This window comes from Salvelinus alpinus, chromosome 36 (genome assembly GCF_045679555.1).
Source record: "Salvelinus alpinus chromosome 36, SLU_Salpinus.1, whole genome shotgun sequence".
NCBI lineage: Eukaryota > Metazoa > Chordata > Actinopteri > Salmoniformes > Salmonidae > Salvelinus > Salvelinus alpinus.
Window position 1 is genome coordinate 13,358,904 of NC_092121.1, and position 11,353 is coordinate 13,370,256.

The following is an 11,353-nucleotide window of genomic DNA, read 5'->3' on the forward strand; positions in this document are numbered from 1 at the left end:
AAACAATCCATCTTAATAACACACAGAATGGTTACCAAATATTTTTTTTGCAGAAACAACTTTAATTAAATCTGAATAATTAATGAATCCTTCTTTTACCTACACAACATGTAACATAAAGACAAACACAGAAGAGCTCAACACAAGATTAAAACACACATAGGAAATAAAAATATTCAATATCTAAATAAAATAAGACATTCTGGAAGCTCCAGCAATGTTCCTTATATTGTAAATCCCTTTTGAGCCCATGGTTTTCACAATGGATACATATTTGAATAATACATGAAGCATAGAGGAAAATAAAAACACAATTTACACATATCAAATTGGTATAATGTTCAAGGTTCACTTTGTTTGTGGAACTGAACGAGAGTAGCAATGTAACCAGATTAAAGCTTCAGCACAAAATCAATAGTTTCAGTAGTTGACAAATCAAAACATAAGACAAAGGTCCCTTTGATTAAATACATTCCAATTTGAAAGAACACAGCCCTCTACTGCACTTGTTTTATGATTATTAAACTGTAGTGGGGCTGAGAATCTAGCATCGGGTGCAGCAGCGAGACAGAGAAACCCTTAACATTGAAAGAAAAAGACAAGTAACAAAACAACACACTGTGGAATTATAAAATTTAATTTGACCGAGGTTCCTTCATACAGTTTAAAATGCTGTTTGGGCCAAACCTTGCCATTACACACTCATCCTTTACAAGTGATTTGTACCTCACTACTATGTTCAGCTACCCCATTCAAATGTCATGTGGTTTAGTGCAGATAGAATTCAAAATATTGAGTGGAACTGTTAAACTTGTAACATCAGGGCTTGTGTCAATGGAAAATGAGTCCTATTTTGGTCTGTGGCCAGCCGTTGAGAAATCGATTCAAGCCCCACAAAGTTGGTTACAGTGATGGCTGTCAGTTGTGGAAATGGTATTGGTTACAGTAGGTTGCAATAGTTAGTTCCAGTACAGTTGAATAGCAGCAATTCACAGTAGTATTTTCCAGTGTGAAGACTTTGCTGACCATTTCCACATATTTAACTAATCATTGCTAAATAAATGCAAAGTGAGTGGCAGTTGATAGACATAGGTGGAATTTTGCTACAGAAAACAATCATATAAACTCTCAATAATCATCAATCAGTTTTTCAGCACCGTTCTCAGCCTGCTTGCCAGCACCCCCATCCTGTTCTTCACTTCCTCCTCCCTCCTCCTCCTCTTCCTCTTCTTCGGTGAAGGAGCGTGACTGGCTGCCGTAGTTGATCATTGTGCGGGAGAGGTCCACCTCGATGGGGAAGACGTCAGCCTCCTTCAGCACGGCGTAGCACTCGTCGTAGTAGCGCGACATGCCTGACACAAAACGCTGCAGCTGGAACACGATGTCCTGGACTGAAGGGAAGCAGGAAGGGAGAAGGATGTAAACACGCACCCTACCTTAATACCACACTTTAGACAGATCTGGTGTTTCCTAGCAGTGCAGAGGTCAAAGAAAGAGTTGTTTACAATTAGTAGGCCATCTGTGCCGAGAAATGCTCAGCCTGATACATTAGTATATCGTGAAGCAGGGAGAGAGGGTCTGATCATACATTGGATAAAATTTACCCGCTGGGCACAGATGTCAGTTCAACGTCTAGTTTTGATTTACATTTGATTGAGGTTTCAACTAACTTGAATTCAACATAAAATCTAAAATAATTATTATGAAAAGTTGGGTGAAAAATAATACAAAATTCCCTTGCGTTGATGATTTTGCAAATCCAATCAGTTTTCCACGTGGATACAACATTGACATATCCAGTTTTTGCCCAGTGGGAAGGCTTTTATATCCATTAGTAATGGGCAAACAGAGAGAGACTGTTTGGAGAGATACTCCACTTATTACAGGTAGCTGGACAGAGCGTTAATGGAGAGGATGATTCTCCTAGGTAGACAGACACAGAGAGAGAACAAACCATGTTTCTGGTCCAGTAGCTCAATCTTCTCCAGCACATCCTTTCTCATCTTGGCGAACCGAGCACGGGCCTCCTGTCGACACCGCAGCACAAGCCGGTACTCGTAGTTCCCGGTGCCGACGCGATACATAGGCTCTCCCATCGCCTAAGGAAACACACAGGTATATAAGAAAAACTAAATTAAACACGCTACATAGATCCACTTTGTTACTCAATGATATCAGTGTTTCTGTATGGACTACAGGCATAGGAAGTAAGGTAAGGTACTCACAATGCAGCTGTACTCTTCATCGTCCATCTCCTTCACTTTCAGACAGTAAGACTGGAACACAAAATGGATTAACTTTTACGCCAATGACTAACACATTAGAAATAAACGCTTCGGTTCAGTTTAGACCCTGTTTTTAGTTGATCAATGTTGACATTTTGAATAAGGGGTCTGCTCTTACCAAGTACTCAAATTTGACGTCCAGGTATTTGCGGATGGTGAGCTTGGTGTCTGGTATTGCCTTATGAAGGTAGGTGTTCAGGTCATGGAGCATCTACAAAACAGGAGACAGAGAGATGAACATGATTAATTGATTCCCAATATATACAGTGGGGAGAACAAGTATTTGATACACTGCCGATTTTGCAGGTTTTCCTACTTACAAAGCATGTAGAGGTCTGTCATTTTTATCATAGGTACACTTCAACTGTGAGAGACGGAATCTAAAACAAAAATCTTGAAAATCACATTGTATGATTTTTAAGTAATTAATTTGCATTTTATTGCATGACATAAGTATTTGATCACCTACCAACCAGTAAGAATTCCGGCTCTCACAGACCTGTTAGTTTTTCTTTAAGAAGCCCTCCTGTTCTCCACTCATTACCTGTATTAACTGCACTTGTTTGAACTCGTTACCTGTATAAAAGACACCTGTCCACACATTCAATCAAACAGACTCCAACCTCTCCACAATAGCCAAGACCAGAGAGCTGTGTAAGGACATCAGGGATACAATTGTAGACCTGCACAAGGCTGGGATGGGCTACAGGACAATAGGCAAGCAGCTTGGTGAGAAGGCAACAACTGTTGGCGCAATTATTAGAAAATGGAAGAAGTTCAAGATGACGGTCAATCACCCTCGGTCTGGGGCTCCATGCAAGATCTCACCTCGTGGGGCATCAATGATCATGAGGAAGGTGAGGGATCAGCCCAGAACTACACGGCAGGACCTGGTCAATGACCTGAAGAGAGCTGGGACCACAGTCTCAAAGAAAACCATTAGTAACACACTACGCCGTCATGGATTAAAATCCTGCAGCGCACACAAGGTCCCCCTGCTCAAGCAGGCGCATGTCCAGGCCCGTCTGAAGTTTGCCAATGACCATCTGGATGATCCAGAGGAGGAATGGGAGAAGGTCATGTGGTCTGATGATTCAAAAATAGAGCTTTTTGGTCTAAACTCCACTCGCCGTGTTTGGAGGAAGAAGAAGGATGAGTACAACCCCAAGAACACCATCCCAACCGTGAAGCATGGAGGTGGAAACATCATTCTTTGGGGATGCTTTTCTGCAAAGGGGACAGGACGACTGCACCGTATTGAGGGGAGGATGGATGGGGCCATGTATTGCGAGATCTTAGCCAACAACCTCCTTCCCTCAGTAAGAGCATTGATGATGGGTCGTGGCTGGGTCTTCCAGCATGACAACGACCCGAAACACACAGCCAGGGCAACTAAGGAGTGGCTCCGTAAGAAGTATCTCAAGGTCCTGGAGTGGCCTAGCCAGTCTCCAGACCTGAACCCATTAGAAAATCTTTGGAGGGAGCTGAAAGTCCGTATTGCCCAGCGACAGCCCCGAAACCTGAAGGATCTGGAGAAGGTCTGTATGGAGGAGTGGGCCAAAATCCCTGCTGCAGTGTGTGCAAACCTGGTCAAGAACTACAGGAAACGTATGATCTCTGTAATTGCAAACAAAGGATTCAGTACCAAATATTAAGTTCTGCCTTTCTGATGTATCAAATACTTATGTCTTGCAATAAAATGCTAATTAATTACTTAAAAATCATACAATGTGATTTTCGGGATTTTTGTTTTAGATTCCGTCTCTCACAGTTGAAGTGTACCTATGATAAAAATGACAGACCTCTACATGCTTTGTAAGTAGGAAAACCTGCAAAATCGGCAGTGTATCAAATACTTGTTCTCCCCACTGTATATGGATGTGTGGGGATGTAAGTTATCTAATCTAGGTATATGCAGGAGTGAATGCAAGCTTGTTGGGGTGTTGGCATATGAATCCTGTTAATGGTTTGTGTATTGATTTGACTGTTTGTTAATGTCTTCTACTACTCACTGGCTTGATGGTCTTTAGCAGCTGGATACCGTACTTCTCCATGTTGCGATGGGCCTCAGCAAACTTCACAAAGGCCTCACTGGCTGCAGCCTGAGGCTCCCGTACCCCGATCACAGAGAACACATCCCCAAACGCTGAGGGTCGTCCAGGCAGAGGGAGAGAGTGGAACAATCAAACATCATCCAGTCTCATGGCATGCAACACATTACTGTAAATACAAACCTGTTCACTTTCAGTGTGAGGGAGCTTGAGTATGATCATAGTACATGGTTATATTGTGTCTAGATCTGTAGTTTAATATAATGTTTGTGTAGTTTCAAGGCGTGGTAACTCACCTCTGTGTGTCTGAGAGAGTTCAAAGAAGGCTCTGAGCAGTCTCTTCGTGTGCTCCATCAGGCCTGTAAAGAGACAAACAAGGACAGTGGTGCATGAAGAGGGGAGAACGTATGAAGAATGTCACACATAATAACATTACAATCATTTAAAAAATACCTTTGTACAGCTCTGCTGTTTTCTCCAACTCCTCCAGTCTCTTCACCAGCCCATCTGAAAAAGAAAAGGGCCTAGTATGAGGACCCTTACAGTAGTAGCATAGTGCCCCTCTCCGGTCCAGATGATATCAGTCATCATGAGATGGCACAGAGCTTATGCAGTGGCCGTTTCCGAATACCCATACTAGCATACTAGATATAACTTTTTTTCAGATACTAAGTGACATTTTTTAAATAGTACTCCGAATGAGACAGCTAATGCGTGATTGCGTTGACTCCCGTCATTTGTTCATTTTGGTACTGCGCGTCAATTTATCTGATTATCAGCTTTTGTCAAACACGTGAGTCAGAATACACAAGTGAATTCTACGAGATCAAATACCGGAATGAGTATGCAGTTTAAGTATGTAGTACGCGCTAGTATGGTTATTCAGACAGGGTCAGTATCTTAGGGATGATGCCAACTAAATTGGCTTCAATTGACTGTAATTGGCTTAAGGTGTATGCAATGAAGAAAGTAGAGTCAGAAATAATAGAAATCTATAACATGGCCAGACGGATGGACAGCGTGTTTTGTCCCAGTCTCACCATTGCAGAGTATGGCTCTGCTGAGCCCCAGAGCGTCAGCTGTACCAGAGCTCATGTTCTCCACCAGGCGGTGCTTCACCTTCTTCAGCACTAAAACACACCAGATAACACACACCACAATGTAAAAACATACTATGATGGTAGCATCTGTCTGTCTGGTGAGTAAGAATGGTACTCTACCCATATATAGGAAACTGCCAACATAAAGGAAACACTTGAGTAAATGAGGGATACAATGTACTGTATATTGAAGTTGCCCAGTATTTTGGCTACCATGGCTAGAAGAAGATATCATAGTGACTTTGCAAGAGGGATGATTGTTGGGGCAAGTTTGACAAGAGCTTCAGTGACGAAGACTGCTCAATTTGCTGATCTTTCATGATATGCTACGGCCGTGCCAGTCACCCGATCTCAACCCCATGGGAGACTGGGAGATACTTATGGGAGATTCTGGAGTGGCGCCTGAGACAGCGTTTTCCACCACCATCAACAAAACACAGATTTTCTTGTGGAAGAATGGTGTCGCATCCCTCCAATAGAGTTCCATACACTTGTAGAATCTATACCAAGGAGCATTGAATCTGTTCTAGCGGTTCGTAGTGGCCCAACGTCCTGTTAAGACACTATGTTGGTGTTTCCATTATTTTGTCAATTACCTGTATATTTTAGAGATGTATTCTGCGACTGTTACCTATGTCCAGTGACTTCCCCTGTTTGGGGTCAGCCTGCAGCTTGTTGTAGTGGATTGTTGCTTCTCCCTGCAAAGACAAGAGGAATGCATGGAAGAGATCAGGAAGACAGTAACTCAAACACCACCTCAGTATAATAAAAACCATGACGCAAATCCACATCGACACTTCCCCCAGGGGTCATATTACTCAAACTAAAATATATAGCCTATGGGGTTCCCCCAGGCAATACAGTATTGATAGATCTACCTAACCTGACATTGGCTTTGTCCCCTGGTTAGTCTGAGGACTAGCGTTACAGGCAGGTTATAGTCAACCAGGTATTGCCAAACAATCCATGTGTACAAAGTGTGTCTAACTAATTTCAACTGAAAATCATGAAGGACAATATAGCAGTATTTAAGCCAAACAAAGGTGCTTCTGCAAGTGTAGAAACATAATAATTACAGATCCTCTGATAAAACTGCACAAAGTGTGCAAGTAATATCAATAAATACCACTGTGACAATTTCAACTCAGTGGGCATAGCATGCAAAAAAATGAAAGAGTCAGCAAAGCCTAAGGGCAACAATGGCACATACTAATCCTTTATACAGACAGTGGAGCATCTCTCCCCATCTCTCAAATCCTGAGCACAGACCATGGTGGGGTAGTCATTGAACTCGCATAGCTTCCTGTGTCATCCCAATGGATTTAAAAACAACATTGCCACTCCACACTGGTGATGTGAGGGCCCAAACTCCTGGCTATCGTCCTGTTCTCACTAGCTCCGCTGAGCGATCTGAGGTGTCCCTATTATTTAACGTCTAATAGTGACCGCAGCCCTTTTCAGACTGACTGGTAATTTACTGCTAAAAAACACTGAATCCAGAATTAAATACTGTGGCTTTGGACTTTCTATTTTTATCAACTGGTAAGTGTTAGTCTTGTCAGTGTTGGTACATGGTTTGGGTTGTGTGGCTATCAAAAAATAACTATAGGAAATACACTAACTGGTTTGTAGCCTTTTGTAGTATCAAACCAAAATTGATTGAAAAGTCGTTCCAAGCCTTCTTATTGTACCTGGACAGCCTGAATCATCTTTGCCACCTCCACCTTTGTCTTGCCCTTCACAGGTTTGCCGTTCACTCCTGTGATCTCGTCGCCAGCCGCCAGAGTCCCCTCCAGAGCAGCAGGGGTGTTGTCAAAGACCTGACAGAGATCCCAGTTACAGGGAAAGAATATATCCAACACTGACAAAAACCAAGCCATAAGAGCTCAGAGCCTTAAAACAAATTGCTTTAAGAAAGTTCAAGAAAATGGTTTATACAATGCATCTATAATCTAATGTTTCTGATTTAGTTAACACTCTGGATACATAGCTACTGAACCAAACACAACCACTCTAATGGACTGAGGTACAGTATAGAGGTACATAATACCTGTACAATGTAAAGACAGGGACAGTACTGCGCCCCTCCCCCGATGCTGATCCCTATCAGGTTCTGAGCATCCTTCTTTAGGGATAAAGTCCCAGGGACTGTAGGGATCCCCCTGTTAAAGAATAATTGGAGATTCTTTTAATACATTGTCTGTCTAGTCTCTACAATATGATTTGGGAAAGCAAGCGCTGTCAAAGCCAATTAGATGAGATGTACAGTGCAATTGGAAAGTAGTCAGACCCCTTCACTTTTTCCACATTTTGTTACGTTACAGGCTTATTCTAAAATTGATTAAATAGTTTTTTCCCTTCATCAATCTGCACACAATACCTCCATAATGGCAAAGCAAAGTCAGGTTATTAGAAATTTTGCAAATGTATAATAAACCCCCCCTGAAAATATTACCTTTACATAAGTATTCAGACCCTTTACTCAGTACTTTGATGAAGCACCTTTAGCAGCGATTACAGCCTCAAGTCTTCTTGGGTATAACGCTACAAGCTTGGCACACCTGTATTTGGGGAGTCTCTCCCATTCTAGTCTGTAGATCCCCTCAAGCTCTGTCAGGTTGGATGGGGAGTGTTGCTGCACAGCTATTTTCAGGTCTCTCCAGAGATGTTTGATCAGGTTCAAGTCCGGGCTCTGGCTTGGCCACTCAAGGACATTCAGAGACTTGTCCCGAAGCCACTCCTGCGTTGTCTTGGCTGTGTGCTTTGGGTCATTGTTGTCAATGTGAACCTTTGCTCGAGTCGGAGGTCCTGAGCGCTCTAGAGCAGGTTTTCATCAAGGATCTCACTGTACTTTGCTCCGTTCATCTTTCCCTTGATCCTGACTAGTCTCCCAGTCCCTGCTACTGAAAAACATCCCCAAAGCATGATGCTGCCACCACCATGCTTCACCATAGGGATGGTATTGGCCAGGTGATGAGCGGTGCCTGGTTCCCCCCAGATGTGATGCTTGGCATTCAGGCCAAAGAGTTCAATATTGGTTTCATCAGACTAGAGAATCTCGTTCCTCATGGTCAGAGTCCTTTAGGTGCCTTTTGGCAAACTCCAAGAGGACTGTCATGTGCCTTTTACTGGAGGAATGGCTTCAGTCAAGCCACTCTAGCATAAAAGCCTGATTGGTGAAGTGCTGCAGAGATGGTTGTCCTTCTGGAAGGTTCTCCCATCTCCAAAGAGGAACTCTGGAGCTCTGTCAGAGTGACCGTCGGGTTCTTGGTCAGTTTGGCCAGGCAGCCAGCTCTAGGAAGAGTCTTGGTGGTTCCAAACTTCTTCCATATAAGCATGATGGAGGCTACTGTTCTTGGGGACCTTCAATGCTGCAGAAATGTTCTGGTACCCTTCCCCAGAACTCTGTCTTGACAGAATCCTGTCTCGAAGCTCTACGGACAATTCCTTCAACCTCATGGCTTGGTCTTTGCTCAGCCATGCACTGTCAACTGTGGAACCTTATATATACACAAGTGTGTGCCTTTCCAAATTATGTCCAATCAATTGAATTTACCACAGGTGGACTCCAATCAAGTTGTAGAAACATCTCAAGGATGATCACTGGAAGCAAGATGTACCCGAGCTCAATTTCGAGTCTCATGGCAAAGGGTCTGAATACTTATGTAAATAAGGTATTTCTGTTTTGTTTTTTTATAAATACATTTGCAAACATTTCTAAAAACCTGTTTTCACTTTTTTTACATGTAGAACATGAAAAGGATGCAAATCAGACTTACTTACAGTTTGTCCTCCTCCAACTCATAGTCCATGTCTGTGAACATTCCAGGACTGTTTATCCTGTATAATCTGGCTAAGAGGAAAACAAGAATGGCATTGATTAATCTTAGTCAAGCAGTAGCTATGTCTATAAAGACATAAAAAAAATAAGTTAACTAGTTACCTCACACAAAATTCCATCACTGGTTACGGTTGCCAATGCTGACACAGTAACTGTAACAGAATATGTGGGCAACAAATAACTTGAAAGCTTTCCTTTATTTGCTGGAAATAAATGGGAATTCGCTAGCTGCTGTCAGTTAATGATGAAGCCATCACAGCTGGTAGATAGCTGAGCCTAGCTTGAACCAGTACCTGGGCTTTAGTAGACGATGAATATGACGAGATCCTCGTCTCCTCAAGCACAGCTAGTCGGTCCTGGTTCAAGCCTAGCTAGGCTTTTATTTAACCAGGCAAGTTAGTTAAGAACAAGTTCTTATTTACAATTACGGCCTACCCCGTCCAAACCCTAACCCGGACAACGCTGGGCCAATTGTATGCCGCCCTATGGGACTCCCAATCACGGCCGGTTGTGATACAGCCTGGAATCGAACCAGGGTCTGTAGTGACGCCTCTAGCACTGCGATGCAGTGCCTTGGACCGCTGCACCACTCGGGAGGTTATGTTGCAAACATGTACTTTTGTAATGAAAGCAACAACAAAAAAACTGGCAACGTTAGTAGCAAGCTACCTCCCTAAATAATGGTTAGCTTACTTGCTTGCTAGGCTACCCAATGTTGGCAGCTGTCAGCAGTATGTGTATTGCAAATGAGCATGATAAAAAAGAAAGGTGGCCACTGGCCAGCTATTTACCTCCGACACAGTTAATGACACGCGCGTTGTTATCTTAACACAAACGTTTATCTCATGCCCCTGGGGAATGTTTCTTTAAATGTACATTTTATTTTAGATAATTTAGTATTTCTTCGGACCACTTCACGGGTTATTCATCTGTCAAAAGGAAGATTCTGTTTACATGTCTCGTCACTTCCCGGAATTTGGCGGAAACTGTCATTGATTCTTTTTCCCTTCTCCTCATAGAGATGGTCAGCGCTATCCTGGATTTTGGGACGTCCCACCCTTACCTTAACCCCTACCCTAACCATAACCCTTACCTTAACCATTTAACATTTCTACTTCAATGGGGTTGAGAGGTCCCAAGGATTCCAGATAGCAAGGACCATACTGTTTTGGACTGGATTTCAATATTATATAATAAAATTCATGAAAACGCTGTCATTTAAGATATGTATAAAATTGTATTTGTGGATTCGTCTACTTATTCTACCTGATGCCTTTTATAGAATATTTTCAATAGCGTTTTTGTGTGTTTTGCACTTGGAAGACCATTCAAAGACTAAAAAGGTTGATAGGCTAGGGACGTAGTCACACTTTCCCAGCACATATATCTGAATATACTGTTGATTCATAAAATCTATTCATTGTTGTATTTGTTAAGGGCAGATCATGCACTTTAACTGTCCAGTGCTTCCAGATTTCTATTAAATATGACCTATAATTAATTACAATATTAGTTAAATAGTTCTTACCTTAAATGTTTTAAATTTATGTTAAAAAGCAGCTTTTCTGTGTTTGAATGGTGTGAGCGTACCCCAACAACAGAATGCTGTGGGCGTATACCAGTAATTAAAAATATTAATGACAAGTAAACGACTTAAACGTCTCGGCCAAAAACGTGACATCATGTTATATGAGGAGATACAACTTTGAGATACAACTTTAAGGTGGGGTTTGAAGTGTGGTTTTGTTCTGAAATGTATGCTTTGATAACAAAATATGAGTAAAAGATGAGTTGATAACATTATTTGGGTATGAGTTAACACAACATGAGCTTTTAAAAGTAAGATTTTTCACTGGACAGTCATTTACTTTAAACACTGTCAATACAGCACCACTAGTGGCTGTCAGCCAATCAGCACTCAGGGCTCAAACCACCCAGTTTATAATATACAGTGCAGCACTGCACAGTTGATTACTGATCAGACTGACTTTGATCAAAGATCAGGCTTTTCAATGTGAGTAAAAGCATCAGTTTAGTAGGCAACTATCTTCACTGCCAGTCTGCCACCAAGCTTCT

General features: G+C 42.1%; 1 protein-coding gene across 10 annotated transcripts; it reads right to left on the bottom strand.

Annotated features, from left to right (window-relative positions):
* Window positions 1-41: 41 nt before the first annotated feature.
* Window positions 42-10,260, bottom strand: LOC139564928 (PRKCA-binding protein-like). 10 transcript variants are annotated; one of them, XM_071384844.1, is made up of 14 exons: window positions 10,069-10,253; window positions 9,380-9,429; window positions 9,220-9,289; window positions 7,487-7,598; window positions 7,128-7,256; window positions 6,068-6,134; window positions 5,377-5,466; window positions 4,790-4,843; window positions 4,633-4,695; window positions 4,298-4,431; window positions 2,404-2,496; window positions 2,226-2,276; window positions 1,955-2,099; window positions 42-1,391 (listed from the first exon to the last, which is right to left on the bottom strand). In XM_071384844.1, the coding sequence occupies exons 3-14, from the start codon at window positions 9,258-9,260 to the stop codon at window positions 1,129-1,131; spliced, it is 1,242 nt and encodes a 413-aa protein (XP_071240945.1). In that variant the 5' UTR covers window positions 9,261-9,289; window positions 9,380-9,429; window positions 10,069-10,253; the 3' UTR covers window positions 42-1,128. The 10 variants fall into 10 exon arrangements, with proteins under 10 accessions (XP_071240945.1, XP_071240953.1, XP_071240946.1 ...); XM_071384852.1 differs by having other exon boundaries at window positions 9,216-9,289; XM_071384845.1 differs by lacking the exon at window positions 10,069-10,253 and adding an exon at window positions 9,571-10,036.
* Window positions 10,261-11,353: the final 1,093 nt, after the last annotated feature.

Bases quoted from the DNA above. Each gene is read 5' to 3' on its own strand.
- LOC139564928 (XM_071384848.1), bottom strand. From the start codon at position 9,260: ATGTTCACAGACATGGACTATGAGTTGGAGGAGGACAAACT. The intron at 4,432-4,632 runs GTGAGTTACCAC...GACGACCCTCAG, and splicing joins ACTCTCTCAGACACACAGAG to CGTTTGGGGATGTGTTCTCT. The intron at 2,277-2,403 runs GTAAGAGCAGAC...TTTGTGTTCCAG, and splicing joins ACGTCAAATTTGAGTACTTG to TCTTACTGTCTGAAAGTGAA.